Genomic DNA, 16,011 nt, shown 5'->3' on the forward strand with positions numbered 1-16,011 from the left:
CCAGAGATTTACATGCAGGCGGAAGATGCAGAGATGTACTTTAAAAATGGATGCAAAAGTGTGATGCTCGTCGGCTTTGGGGCACAGGCAGCGGGATCGTAAGCGCACAGATCGAAATCAGTCGCTACTTTGTACATGGAGGGTGTGATAGAAGGGTCAAACAATCAGGAAGGCGGTCAGAAGCATATGAGAATGAGGAAGGCGGTCAGAAGCATGAGGGAATAAGGAAGGCGGTCAGAAGCATAAGAGGATAGGGAAGGCGGTGAGCAATATGAGCGAAAATTGCAGGGTTGACTGCTCCTAGCATCATATCATAATTTGATGTGGAAGACTGCCCGAGAGAAAAAAAGAAACATTGAATTCAGACTTCACAAAGTGTTGGGTTGGCGATGCACTCCGCGAATCACCGGGCGCCAGATAAGTCAATCAAAGCACTGTGTTCAGAGCTAGCGACGGGCTGCGTGCTATGCTATTGCAATTCTGATTGGGCTAGCTAGTCCCGTTCTCAGCAAAGGTCATATTCAAGTAATCTCGTATCCTCAACCAACACCCGCCCTTGACCCTCAATGTGACACCTTCAATCATCTTCGCCAAAGAAAGTAATCTATCTACAAGAGGATAGACGGCGGAAACTCAATGCCATGTCCGCGAGCCATGTGAGCTGTGAAATGTTCTGTCCCCCCAGAATAGCATTGCAATCATCATAAGGACAATCAAAAGATTCAGGCTGCTGAGCCAAATGTTGGCGACGAATATGCCTGGCCAGGCTATCTATCCGCCAAACCTTCTGACGTTGGGCGTTGCCCACCTCATGATCGGCCCATTTGCAAAAGGGGCAAAATAGCTTCGAGCGCGTGGCTGGGTGGCTGGGGCTTGTGCCTATCCTGCTGGACTCCATATCCCCGGGTGGAGTAGGTATCATAGGATTTCCGGGAGGCTTTGGTGCTCCCTTTCTGTCCCCAGATTTGGATTTCGCTTTCCGGCAAGGGCTCTCTCGTCGCTTCGAGAGCAGAGCTAGCGTATTAATAAGTCTTATACGTAGCTGATGTAGGCTGTCCCTGTTGGACACTTCGGCGGCCAGGGAAAACAAGCGAGCGGCTTCGGCACGCTCAGGCAGGTCATATTCAATAGACGGCGGAGCCAGCAGCGTGGATGGGCGGATACCATGGAGCTGCCTGGCAACCTCGTCCGAGTGGAATGTTTCGTGAAACTCCCTAATTGCGGTTTGAAACCGGTTGTGACGCAACTTCTTTGTCAAACTGTCAATCTCATTTTGAAGTACTTTCCGACGGCTATGCAGCTCCGGGATCTCAGCGTCCGGGGCGGCCTTGATACGATTGTTGATACCATCTCTTTCGGAGCGTAATTTGGCGAGCTGATGATCCTTATTGACTTCATACATCTGCTGATCGGTGAGCTTTGTCGGGGCGTGACTATTCCGGACGAGTCGGCCCATGAGATGCACGAAATCTGACTGCAGGTCGCCTCCAAACACAATAGCTTGTGTGTCTGCATCAATAAAGTGAGTCATGTAATATCGGGTGTAGGTTGACGAGTCTCCAAGTTTGTGCCCCATGGCCTTGTTCCTCTCTTCGGGGCTGAGCGCCTCTGCAGTGTGTCAGCAGCACATTCGTTTGAGCTTTGACGGAGGGTCCTACTGTGCAGTTTTTTGCCAGATCCACGTCGAATGTCGTAGAACTCCAACCTTTTGGCATATCCCAGAGCGATCCCAAGCCGGACTAGATGATCGCGAACTTTCTTATACTTAAGAGCCTTTGTGAGTGATATCTTGACGCCGTTAGCTAACTCCGCATCTCGGAAGATGGGGCGGTCTAGCCACTCCTCTTTCCACCGCAATTTAAGCCGATCGGACTCTGGCGGGACGACCAAATCGTAAATCCCCCCCCACAAATCCGAACTGGTTGAAGAATGCATCGTCTGCAAAGGCTAACGACAGCATGTGAAGGACTGGATCATGCAGTAGCGTGTCTTCCTCGTGGAACCCAAACTTCTTAGGATCACGCGAGCCTCCTGTCTTCTTAACATTCACAAAGTCCACGACTAACCCCAGGCGAGACCGCTTTCCCCCGGCTCCAGGGGGAAAGAGCTGGAAGAGTACATCTCTGTAACGCAGATTCCCGATCAATGCCTCCGGCCTAGTAGAAGTTGCACCGGCGATGATAAGAATGGCCGCCAGCTGGACACGTAATCGTTCGTGGGCATACACCTCTTCGTCTGTGACCCAGTGGTGATGCAGGATCAAATCCAAGTCAGAAACATAAAGACCTGCCTTCTCCTTTTTTGACGTGTCCAGATCGAACATGGGCGTAAGTTTAGCATGTACCCACTAAAGCTATGTTAGCAGTGACGGATAAATAAGGCAATAGCGATACGCTCACATTGTTGATATCATAAAGGATTCCACCGTCCATGTAACGTTTCGTCTCTCTTGCATAGAACATGCAGAGATTGTTCCAGTAGGTCATGATGGACGATTCTTTCTTGATCCCGCCTTTCGAGGACTTGACCCTCCAATGGAGATAGCCCTTGAAGATAGCAGCATCGCAGGCTTCTAAGGTAGCTTTGGGTTCATAGAGCAAGAGGTCGCAGCCCAGCCGAGCTGCCTTTTCTTCATCCTTCATTTCCTTGCAGAACCTGAAGGAAGATGTCAGCTTATTATACGCATCCAAGGCGGGCCGATATAGCATACAGCTGCCATTTTTGGTTCTCAGTATCCACTACCCTGGTGGTCTTGGGGTCGTGGTTGGCCACGGTAGGGCCCTCGATTCGACATTGGTCGATGAACTGCTGCAAGAGGTTGCGTTCATCAGCATCGCCTTCGCCCGAGGCATAGCCAGAGTCGGGCAGAGAAGCTGCGCTGCGGTCCAAGTCCGAGTCTGACCCCGCACGATCCTCCTCGAGCTCGTCATCACTGTATGTGCCTGAACCGAGGGAGCATATCGATCCCGAGCGGGAGTCTGTAGGTCTCGGTATCGTAGTAGACATTACCGCCCTGTTGACGGTTCTTGTATTGCGCTGGTATCCCCGCGGACCTCGTCGAGTGCTGTCAGATGAAACCCCGGAGGCCTGTGGGTGGTCGGGCACATTGAAATCATCGTCAACCTGTTGGGTTATTGGGGAGTTGGCATCGTTTCCTTCGGCGGACCGGGCTTTGTTGCTGGCTCGAGCATTTCGGCGCACACCTTTCCGCTGTCGCGCCCGTCTGGGCACGTTGGAGAATCGAGGCGACATGCGACACGCTGGAGAGTATTGAAGGCTTCAAGGGCGAAGGCCAGAGGGCGGAGGTACGGCTCAGTCCCAGAAACTAGATCGGAGGAAGAAGAGTAACTATGGGTAGCGGGTGTGTGTAAGCGTGTGAAGGAGGCAACGAGGAGGAGGGGGCTCGAGAGTGTTGGACCTAGGGAGAAGGGAAATGTGAGAGACAAAGCAGCACCCTAAGTAGGGAGGGGCGCAAGCGACTATTCAAATACATGTTGACGAGTGCACATAGAGCCGGAAATAGATGCTACATCGAGGGGAGAAAGTATTGGAATGAACCAAGGCAGCGAGCGTCGCAAAAGGTGAGCAGAAGAGGGAGCCAAGCTAGGGGGGTCAAGACAGAAATGGCCAACGGTCGGAGGCGGCGTGAGTCTATGAAAGAGCCGAAGAACAGGGGGTTACCAAAAGCCTGGTCAGGAAGGCGGTCAGAGTGTGTTGACTTTAAGGAAGGCGGTGAACGATTTGCGGGATAGCTGTTTGTCAGGCGGGAGGGTCCGAGCGTGTGGAATGACCGCCAGATTAGGAGGCACTTCCTGCCTAAAACGGCGGCAAATCCACATCGACGAATATTATATTAGAAATCCTTTATTTTATTAAGCCGTTAATTATATATTTTATAAACGTTAAAAGGTATAGTAATTATTTTTAAGGTATATTATAATTTATAAAAGTTATTAATTTATAACTTTTTTAAAGCTTTAAACTTTTTTTATATATAAATAAAGTATTAATCTTTTTTATAAAAAGTTTAATTTTAACTTTATAAATAATATTATTATAATTATTAAAAATCTTTTTATATTAATAAATATATATATTATTTATTAAATATAATTATTTTAATTCTTTTAATTAAATAATTTAAATATAATTATAAGATTAATCTTTTATTAATCCTTTATAAAAATTAATTATTCTCGAGTTTTTTTATAAAATATTTTATATATATATTATAGATATATAAAATTTATAAAAGGATAAAATAAGTTTTATTAATAAAAGTTATTTAATAATCGTTATTTATTATATAATTATTTTTAATCCTTTATTTAAATTTATATATAATAAAGGTTTATTATAATTTTTTAAAGTTAAAGAATAGGGTATTAAAGATAATAAATTATCTATCTTTTTTTAAATTTTATAACTTTATAATTTTTTTAATAAAGTTATTTATAAATATATTAATAAGTTATTTATAACCTTTAAATTCTTTTATTTTAAATTTTTTATTAATTAAGTTATAACTTATAAATTTAATAATAAATTTTTATTAAATTATAATAAGTTTTTATATTATTTTATTTTTATTTTTTAAAGGTTTAAAGAATTATTTAATTCTTTTTTTATTCGTTAAATAAGTATTATAACTATTATTATAATAAGTTATTTAGGATAGGTTATTATATAATATATTAAACGTATAATTAATACTCCTTTTATTAATAGTTATTAGAGTTAATTTTCTATTAATAATATTAATATATTATTCTTTAGGGATTTATTAGAATATTTTCTTTAAATTATAATAATTATAGATAAAATATTTATCTTTTTTATAATTATAATAAATAACTTTCTTTTAGTTATTTTTATTATTTTATTAAATAATATTAAAGTTTATAAATTTATTATAAAATTTATAAAATATCTTTTTTTATATCTTTTAAATAAATTATTTATAATTAATTTAAAATTTATTATTTATTTATAAAGCGCGGTTACTTTATTTCTTAAATCGTTATTTATATAAGTAATTATCGATTTTAATTACTTTTTCTATATATTTATTAAAGTTATTAAGATAATTTTCTTAATTAACTTTATTTTTTATATCTTTTTATAATCTTATATAAAAAAATATTATTAAAGTATTATTGTTACTTTATTCCGTTTAAAAGGATATTTATTTAAATTTAATTATATATATAAAGGTTAATCCCTTTTATTTAAGTTATATAAATTATTATTTAATAATTTAGGCTTTATTAAGGTTTTTAAATATAACTTTTAATTTATTTTCGAAATTAATATAATAATAAAAAAAAATATATATATAATCTTTTTATTTATCTTTAAAGGGGTTATTAAAAAAGTTTTATATAATAAATTTAAATTATATAAAGGTATCTCCTTTAAAGTAATTAATAATATATAAAATTTTATTTAATTTAAATTTAAATTCTTTAATATAATATTATAAATTTACCTTTATTTAAATTAAGAATTTATAAATAATTCCCTCTTTTTTATTATAAATTTAAAGAAGTATTAACTTATATTTAAAGTATCGGACGCTATTAATAGTACTTACTAAAGGTACTAGCTAGTACAGGACCTACCTTTCCTAAATAGGAAGGTGGTGTAGTATAGTAGTATTAGTAGGACCCTACTTATTAAAGTCCCCACTCCTACTATTTATTAGAAAGACTCTTCTTTCTTTATTTTAATATTATTATATTAATATATACTTATTTAGGTATATTATAATTAATAATATCTCTTTAAATTAAAAAACGGTTTTTAAACTTATTTTTTCCGATTTAATAACTTTATTAAATAATTAACTTTCTTTATATATATAATATAAAGTTAGATAATTAAAAAGTTAATTTATATAATTACCCCCGCCGATTAATCTTGGATCTCTATATATAATATAGATTTAAATATCGATTTATTAGAATTAATAATTAATAAAGTTATATATATATAGTATTTAATTTCCTTTTAATTTAAGATAAACCTTAATCTATTCTTTTAAATTATTTATATAAAGTAGTTTAGAATTAATTAAATCTTTTTAGTTATTAAAGTACTTTATATAAATAATTATAAAAGCGCGTTATGCTTTAATGAATATAAATCTCCTTTATAAATATAATTTAATAAGTCTTTAAAATTAAAAAATTATTCGTTTATACTAATTTAAATTTAATTTATTTATATAATTTTTAAACGTTATAGTTTCTTTCTATTTATATAATTATATAAATTAATAAATTTACCCTCTCTTCTTCCCTTTACGTTATATTTATAACGTTTTTATTAATTACCTCTTTTTAACTTTAATTTTAATTAAAAAATATTAAATATTATATTTTCTATAGATTAATACCTAATTTAAAGTAATAATTAAAAATAATATATTATTAGTATAGCTAGAACGAAGAAATTACCCGATAAATAATCTTAATTTATTTCTATATCCTAACTTATTAGTAGTATATAACTACCCGATATTCTAATTAGTATATAATATATTTCTATTTATAGCTAAGATATTATTATTAATAAATTAATAACTGAAACGATTGTGTACCTTGATTAATAAAATTATCGAAGCGATTTATAGCGTTATATTGATAAATTTAATAAATTATAAATAAATATAAATTATATTAATTCCTTTAATAAATTCCTACCTAAATAATAAATTATTATAAATTATAACTTTTTTAAATTAATTAAAGTTAAATAAAAAAAGAAAGTTTAATAACTTTCTTAATCCGTTATTATATAAACTGAAAATCCTTTTATCCTTTATATAATAAAATATAAAATAAAGTAGAATAATAATAAAAAAGAATAATTTTAATTTTATAATAAAAATATAATAGAAATAAATAATAATTTAACGATAATAATAGATATATAATTTTAAATTAAAGATTAATATAATATATTTAGAAGATTAAATAATAATATTTAACGTTAAAAAGCTATATTTTAATAATTAGTAAATATAATAAATAAATTAAATAAAAAGCTCGACTTTTAAGCGTCCTTTAGAACCTTTTATTATATTTAATAAAGCGATATAAGTTATATAACCGGAGTAATTTTATATATAGAGCTGAGTATTATTAAACGCGTTTAAACTTTATAGAATATAATTTAAAGTATTATTTTTAAATTTATTTTAAAAAGAGTTAAATATCTTCTTATTATTTATTTTATTCTTTAAAAAATATATATTTTACTTTTAATTAATATAAATAGAGAGGAGATTAAATATTATTAATTATAATATTATAGATAGGTTATTATATTTAAACTGCTTTATCGTTTTAAATAATAATAATATTAATATATAATTATTCTTTTATACCTTCCTTTTATATTATTAATAACTTTTTAATAATTTATATTTATATAAATTATTTATCTTTAATAATTATTATATATTTAATAATTAAGTTTTATATAATTATATACCTTTTAACTTATAATTCTATATTTATATATTCTTTAATAACTTATTATTAATAACCCTCCTCGTCCTCTTTAACCCCCTTTAAAATAATTAAATATTTTATATTTTAATAAGTTTTAAGCTAGAATATTAATTTTTAAAGTTTATAATATTAAAGCTTTTAAATTCTATTATAAAGATATTAGAATCTTTAACCCGGATTATTTTAACTTAAAAAATTAAAGAATAATTTAAAATAATAAAACTATTATTTTTATAAATACTTTATTATTTAATTCTTATATTTATAATTTTATTAAAGGTAATAAAATAAATAATATAACTATATAGATTATATCCTTTTTTTAAATATTTTTAAGAGGTAAAGCTTTAATTTAATAAAATAATAAAGTTTTTAAAGTTAATTAAATCCGTTTTAAGAAATAAGGTCTATATTATATTATAAAAGTATTTATAATCTACTTTTAATCTAATAATATTATTATAATTCGGAAATTTATAAAGATATTCCTTTATTTTAAAGATTTAACCGATAATATAAATACTTTTAAACGATACTTTAATATTATAATTAAATTATTAAGAATTATAAAATTTATAACTTTTAATAATAATAATATTATTAATATTTTAAAATAAATATATAATTAAATAGATAAAGAAATTTAATAATTTCTATCTCCCTTTAAAGATAAAAATAATATCGTATTATATATAGCTAAAGTTAATAAAATATAAAGTATCTTCTATTTTTATACTTTTAAAATAATTAAATTAAAAAATAAATAAAAATTTAAATAAAATTATTTTAAATCCGATTATAAATTTATTTTTAGAATTAATTATAAAATATATAAATATAAAATAAAGAATAAATATATTAATAAAAAAGAATTTAAATCTCGGAAGCTTTATAATAAATTAATTAATAAATTATATAATAAAAAAGATAAAAAAGATTTAATTAAATCTAAATTAAATAATAATAAAAAATAAAACAAGGATTCTAAAGATTATAAAAAGGATTTAAAATTTTTAAAAAGAATATTAATTTCGTTTATAATACGGAATTAATTAATTCTTTTAATTTTAATAATTCTAATACTTTAAATAATTTTAATTCTTTTATAACTTTCTTTTATTACTTTAATTCTATTTATAATTAAGGTATTATTTATATTAAATATTATAAAGATAATTTCTATAACCTTAAATAATACTATTTTTATTAAAAAAAATATAATAATATAAAGAAAAAGAATAATCCTTTTCTTATTCCTTTAAAGAAATATATATATAATTATTATATTTATATATTTAATTCTTATAACTTTATATTTAAATATATTTATTTATATATTAAAGTATATAACTTTATTTAATTTTTATTTAATTATAAATATAATTTTATTTATAAAAAGGATATAATATATTTAATTAATATTAAATAATATTATATTTAAAATATTATTTTTATAAAAGATTATTTTAATATTAGGAATATTCGTCGATGTGGGATGGCCGCCGCATCCGGCGGTTTCCTCCTTCGGAAATGGCGGCTGCTCTCTGCCTCAGGCCGCCAATCTCCTTCTGCTGTTTCTGCTGTCAGCGCCTCACAAGGTACGTACCTTTTTCTGCCGGATTTATATTTTGCACCCACCCCTCCCCTCATCGCTACGTCCCTCACCTTCTTCTTTGATTGACACCCCCATCCCCCCCCCTTAGCCAGCGGACTGGTTGAGACGCTCGGGGTAGCTCACCAGTTGCCACGATTCTTGTCGAGCAATATTTTGTCTTGCCCTTCGGCCACATTTTCATAATATTCACTGTTGAACCAGTCAGGTTAGTCGAATGCAATCTAGCCCGCCGTGCTCAGCGAACATCTCTTCCACCACGAACGGCGCAATTCTTCACAACCATCGATCGCGTCGCCAGCCCCCGACACACCGACAAGGCCGCTGCTCCTCTGTTGCTATTTCAAATGAGGGTCCCTACGTTTTTCTCGGTTCTGATCATCAGGCCGTAGCCTCCATCTAACGAGGAATTCCGCTTCAACCTCCACCTGGCAACGGACCTGCCGTGCGTCATGCAGGATCCCAGGGCAACACAGCGTAGGCTACATTACTACCTGCGTCAGGCGTTGAGAAGGCCATTCGTGGAGAGAGTCGCCTAATGAAGGGTGGCAATCCGGTTGGCACCAGCCCTGATTCTAAGCCAGGTCACTCCTCCTCGCACTGGTCGAATGGCGGCAAGGTTCTCCCTAATTCAACATACTTCGACAAACGATGGCGGCTTGGCCGTCGCATCTGGCACCACCATCAGAGATACCTGCTCGACAGTACCAATAAAATAACTCATGGTGGTGGTTACATACCCTCGCCGGCGTGGCCCACAGGTTCAGGTCAGCTAGGTTTACTCCTACAGATGGCGCCCTGCTTGGCCTGCAGCCCACTTCCAGCCGACCTTATGAAAATGGGAACGATGAAAGTGTCGTTCTAGGAAGAACAACTTCTTGGCCCCGGCTTCGCCGCATTCGAAAAGGGGCATATTCCACAATTCTTTCGTGACATGGCCGCTCACACGCCATTACAATGCCCCTTTGCACACATGAACGCCAACGCCTACCTTTCTTGGATTGCTTCAAAAATACAGGAAGTCAATCCGATTGGGGTGTTTCGGGGAGATTGCTCCCCAGGATGGGTCAGCTGGGCTACAGAGTCGGACCGGCATTGGACCAATCGCGGGGCCGCCGACCATTGTTGCCCCTTGCGAGACTGACGAAACTGTTGGCGCCTAGGGTAACGCCAGCAATGTGGGATCGATACGTGCAGTGACAGAAGCAATCTCAAGCGTCCGCACTTCAAGGCGTCGTCCAGGGTTGTCGTATTTACCAAGTGAATGCATGGCCATGACGGACGTTGTTGCCGTACAGGGGCTACTCCTGATGCCTGTTCTCTGCGTTTGTCCTCTCGTACCCCAAACCGCCCCATGTGTTGGTGAGTCGAGGCAGCGATATTCCACTACCAGAGCTGGAATGATGCCATGCGCAGAGGCAGCTGCTGCCTTGAAGATTCAATGAGGTCAGAGTGGCAAACGCATCGCCATTACTGCAGGGGGCTCAATGAGGATGACGAGACTGCCTTGGGCTGGTACTTGATGTAGTCAGGGTTTCGGAGTAGGCTAGCAGCCGGGCCCTCGTAAACGCATGATAAGGGATACGCAATCCGTGGCGTCCTGACCGCTCATCATACTTCCCCCAAACCCTCATCCGCCCCCGAAGGGCGACGGCTGTGAAGTCTAGGGTATGAGGGTAATCAAATATTGCCACCAACCATGGCGTCCAACTATGCCCCAGTACCATTTACATTGCCCCCTGTTTTTCTTCTTGCCGGAAACCAGGAACTCCCACCCATAATTAGAAGACAGTTTGCATCCATTACTGTTACAGTGACCAATCACGGGAACTCCGACGACATTGGTGTGGCAAACTTAGGTAGAGTTCGCTCGTGGGTCGAGTCAGCCCAGTAGCATCTTCCCGCACATGCGTAACAACGTTTCATTCGCACCATGTGCGGAACATGGCCGGTAACCGGGCATACAGGAACAACGCTGCCTACTTTCAACGTAGGCAGCGTTGCTAGGTGTCAGGTGTGAAGCTTCTATCATTAGGTCCCTGATGACGCTGCTGAATGATCGGTCGTAGTTGCGCCTTACAGACTAATCCTGTCTGTGACGGGCGACTGTGGTGTTGAAGTGGCTAGGCACCGGACCATCGCCGGTGCTTGGCTCCAGATAGCCGCTTATTGGTCCAAGAAAATGATTCTAGTGCCAAGTCAGGATGGGATCAAGACTGCAACGTTCCCACTGACGAAAGAGGCAATGGGTAAAACTGGTACTCACCAATTAGGAAATAGAGCAAGCGAGTCGATTAGGGGGCTGGTCCAGGACGGTAACCTGCTGCCAGATATGCCATTGGCGGGACTAGTTGTCGCCTCAGTGTTCGAATGCGTCACCAATATCAAAGTCTGCCTGTTGAGACTTGGTCTTACCAGTTTGGCTCCTAAAGGGGCAATTTCTTGTCTGGGCAATCCAGGGCATGACCGAATACTGTGAGCTCATGCCTATATAAGTCATTCTCTCTATGCTCATCTCTCTCAATAATGGCATTTCATTCCACAGAGTCATCGACCATTTTGACAAACCCACCACTCTTCAGAATCAATCCGTTTATCATGTCGCTGCAATTCCAACATGTTGATGTGGCAGCCCAGCTCAAGGACAAAGCCAGACGTAAAGCCGAGCGTAAAGAACTTGCGAAGCATTCAGCCACCAGTAAGCCAGGAAGCTTGCGTGCCGACCCAGATACTACAAGCGAGCAAAAAAGAGCTTCAATTAAGACAGTCAGATCGGCTGACGTGGATGGCACGTATTATCCTGGTGAACTTTAAACTTTCGGATCTACAAGAGTCGACTAACTCGATAGCCTAGATCATCCGCTCTGTGAGACCAACCATCCACAACAAAGTGATCCACCAGCATACAATGAAGAGCTTCGGGCTCTTGGTGAGCAGGATCCGGACAAGGAAACTACAGGTATTTCAACGGACCAGCCATGTCTCGCTTCGACTTCTCCTGTAGAACCTGCCCCCAAGGATACGTCCATTGCCTTGTCCCACAATGGCTGCAGGTCGCCCCCGGATGAATCTCGCAACCTTCCGTTACCGACTTCGAGCTTTGGTGTGCAGACACCTGCCAGTCCTGCAATATCCGGCTCCAGTGGAAACAACCGAACCGAACCCAGTACTCCCAATGCCAATAGGGACGAACTTCCGACTGAATGGGAACTTGAATCCATCCTTCAAAAGCGAGTCATCGAAGGCGTCTTTTACTCATTGGTCTCCTGGAAGCCCACCTTATTGCCTGAGCGCGTTATCCATCCAGACTTGATCGACGCCTGGAATAACTATAGGCACTTGAACATCAGCCCTCAAATCGTTCTCAAGGATCAGCCAGAGCAGTGGAAGGGGCTTGCTGTTGGAGAAGAGACTATCCAGGGAACAAAGCACTATTTGATTTCCTGGGAGCCCACTCTCCAACACCCTGATGATATGGGCAACATGGTTGAGCTGGAGGAGGTCTTTAAGGCGAAGTCACGAAATAAGGGGAGTGGTCACTCTCATACGCAGAAGGCACAGTGTCCCAACGGTGTTCACAAAAGAGGCCGTGGTCGTCCGCGTAAGGCCCCCAAACTGCATAGCCTGGCGCAGTAGACTCCCTCAGTAGTTGGAATTTAATAGAGTTGCTCAATCTTTGCATAGTTTAAATCTTTATGAGTGGCCTTTTCTGATTAATGTTCATCCAGTTGTTCAGGGCAGGACGCAAACAAGAGACGGTATCTGCTATTGATCACAATGGAGGCCATCTTTTTCATACGGACAATAACCTTGGTTCGAAAAAGGCCATTTTTGTCGCAGTCTACAACCAACCAATCACCTTAGCTCTACCCTGACAGGTACGTACCTTTTTCTGCCGGTTTTATTTTTATGTGCATGATTGTGGGGCAGATTCACGAAGTCGTAACTCCAAATCCCCCACAATAAAGCCCCCTTTTCGACAATCGTCAAACGGCCAAGGTAACCTGCAAATTCACGCTGCCTCGACGAGCAACAAGGCTTCGCCCTTGTACCCCTCATTCTCGTTGAGACACATCTTGAGCCGTGTGAGGCCATTGTTTAGTCAATTACTGTTAGCAATTGATCGCTAGGTTCAAGTCATCTGGGTCTGGCCGCCCTCTGATGATGATCCCCGAAGAACGTCTATCCCTCACTTCTATCGTACAGACAGGAGCAATGATAGATCAGTTTACACAGTGCATCGAGTCAGTGTATTGTATTATGGCATGCTCATGGGATTTTTTACTTCTCGCGCCCTCGGAATAACTGTCCCGCGCTGCGTTAGTGGGATGGTCAATCTCACGCCAGTTGCACCTCCGCAAAGTCCCATGAAAGCACTGGACAATAAGGATGACGTCCTGGACAGCCACGGTGAAGATGCCCAGCCTAAATAGGCGAACTCTCATTGGATAATTATCAACAACCCAAGGGCACGGAATGGTCAAATTTGGATAAGCTGCGGCTGGGTGCGTCGATAAAGGAAGGGAAAACCCTTGAATTGCTCAGAAGCTTTGTTGACCGTCAGTTCGCAGAACCACGGCATTGAGCAGTCTTGATGATGAGAAAGGGTGGAGTATTTTGATCATGCCCAAAGATATTGTGCAATACGCATCGCTATCACGCTTTAGAATCAATTTAGAATCCTGTGCTTTCTAGCTTATTCATGGAGCGATCACCCGTATCTTGGCTAGCAGTTAAGGCTCCACGGTTCGACAGCCATGGCAGAACCTTCCGGGATCCCATAATCGTTCAAATGCTGTTGAACGATCAAGGCACAGAAAAGAACAACGAATGGCAATAGAGAGCGATCAATATGGGGGTGGGATGGCTGCGACGTCACAGCCAAAGACTCTTCGTATACTGATATAAACCTAAGGCACTGGTAACCGACTGCCCAACGACTATAGACGTCAGCCAGCTTCTGTAAGGTGCAATGTCTCGTCACAAATCTTAAGAGCAGCTTTTTCGATTTTGTGAGTTTGTCATTGGTGACTTTTGTCCAGCCAAGTCGTATTTGGCTACAAGGTGTTTTAGGAAGGTGGCGGTGTACTGTAAAAAAATGTATATTGAGAGATGGCATTTCATGCGGGCATGTCCGAGGCTGGCTCTATATCAGATTAGGGTTGTATAAAACCCCGGAAGTCTAATACAGGTTGAGGAGTCCATATTACCGGATGAGGAAGCTTTCCCACCTTGGAATTTCCTCTTATGGCCGAACCAGGGGCAACGTAATGGTAGCAGAACTCTTTACGAGCTTCGCCACGATGTACTTCGGCTAGATGAATCTCATTGATGCTCATGAGACCAAGGAATGTCAATCTTCTAAACCTTGTGTAAATTGGCGACTTAACTAAATTGAAGTTCTACGCTCAAAGGCGTAGCTGGGTTGATACCGAAATTAAAGAACAGAGAGAGGAGAAAATAGAATGTAATCAGGCTCTGCTGTGAGACGCATTGTGGGACACATACCCGTCAGGGGGCAACGTCCTAAGTAGGAAATATAAATGGTTGCAAAATGGGCTGGTGGCACTGACTGACGATATCGATTACATCTGGAAATTACCCGTTCAGGAAATCAGAACAAATGAAAGTATTTGAACGTCAGTCAAGCACCCCAAATATTCCCATGCATGCCTATCTTCACGAGGCTCCCTCGCTGTTACCATTCACTGTTCTTTCCTATGTGCTGAATGTCCAGCAATGATAGTGCCACTATAAAGCCCTTGAAGATTATGACCTGGTCGTCTACTGGATTCGCAAAACATATGTAGCTTGGAGGCTATGTCTGAAAAACATAGTTTTGTGGCAGAATAGAATTAACTCAACATGCTCAGTCGGTGGCTCAGGCAGCTCAGGCAGCTCAGGCAGCCCAGGCAGCTCAGGCAGCTCAGTCATGGGCCCTGTCATATTATCCGGATCCAAAACATGATCCCGATCTCGCACTAGCTGGTTCTCAAGGGGTTCACCAGCTTGATCTGGACTAGGAATTGGATGCGACTCTCCATATTCCATATTTGTTGGCCAGCCACAGAATTGTCATTTTCTTTCCTTTCACCAACATAACTGTTAGGGGCGCAAAACGTAGCCACATACCACCTGAAATAGCCTCGCACCGAAGCACATATTACCCTTGAAGCGAAACTGGAGTTGAGTGCAGTATCGGACCCCTGCGCACCGTAAAGTCTGAAATACATATCCTCCCAAGTGCTGTTTTGACGTAGCCGTTCGATTCGCCGTTGTCCAGTATCGTTCAGCCAACTGCTTCTATTTATGCTCTATATACCTAGGACCGGATTCAGCCTCAAGTGGGCTGCACAACGCCAAGGCGCTGAATCGAACTGAGCCAGAAATCATTCTCGCCAAAATGGGTTCTGGAATAGAGTAGCAGCGGACCAGCCGAGGATATCTGTATTTGGCTGCCACTTGGACGCACGCCCGATCTAGCGTAGCGCCAGAAACGATGCAGCCCCGACCACCATGGCCACATATGGAATGAGCTCCACTACACTTGTTGAGTCAAAACAGTTGGACGCGTCCGCTTCGAGAGACTACTTGAGGTCTTCATCTGTACTGTACCTGATGCATTCAGCTCGGCGTTAGATGGGCTGCCTCTGCTTCTGTAGCTTTTCGATTGTCCGTATGTAGCTATCTAGCTATGACAGACATTGAGACAAACCTAGCTCTGATGAGGGCTTACTCCATCTCAACCAGGAAAGTACAATCCAGAAATTACATCGCTCAACTTACTGTCCATGCACAGCTTTTTGGGTGATGTTGCAAAAGGGAAGCTTTGTTCCCCGTAAAAACGAGAGCAAAGCTCGCTAGCTAGAAACAAAGCGGTGC

The 16,011-nt window shown here is 38.4% G+C and overlaps 2 protein-coding genes across 2 annotated transcripts; one reads left to right on the top strand and one right to left on the bottom strand.

Moving 5' to 3' along the window:
• Positions 1 to 604: 604 nt before the first annotated feature.
• Positions 605 to 3,252, bottom strand: PG998_014742 (uncharacterized protein; the record flags this gene model as incomplete). The annotated part of the gene is made up of 5 exons (XM_066881558.1): positions 605 to 1,608; positions 1,659 to 1,788; positions 1,910 to 2,347; positions 2,400 to 2,655; positions 2,711 to 3,252. 5 exons carry the CDS (start codon positions 3,250 to 3,252, stop codon positions 605 to 607), a joined length of 2,370 nt encoding a protein of 789 aa, XP_066723403.1.
• Positions 3,253 to 11,655: 8,403 nt separating this feature from the next.
• PG998_014743 (uncharacterized protein) lies at positions 11,656 to 12,765 on the top strand (the record flags this gene model as incomplete). Its single annotated transcript, XM_066881559.1, has 2 exons — positions 11,656 to 11,827; positions 11,984 to 12,765. 2 exons carry the CDS (start codon positions 11,656 to 11,658, stop codon positions 12,763 to 12,765), a joined length of 954 nt encoding a protein of 317 aa, XP_066723404.1.
• Between the last annotated feature and the right edge of the window lie 3,246 nt (positions 12,766 to 16,011).

The sequence above is a fragment of the Apiospora kogelbergensis genome (genome assembly GCF_038363985.1).
Source record: "Apiospora kogelbergensis strain CBS 113332 chromosome Unknown utg000013l_segment0_segment0, whole genome shotgun sequence".
NCBI lineage: Eukaryota > Fungi > Ascomycota > Sordariomycetes > Amphisphaeriales > Apiosporaceae > Apiospora > Apiospora kogelbergensis.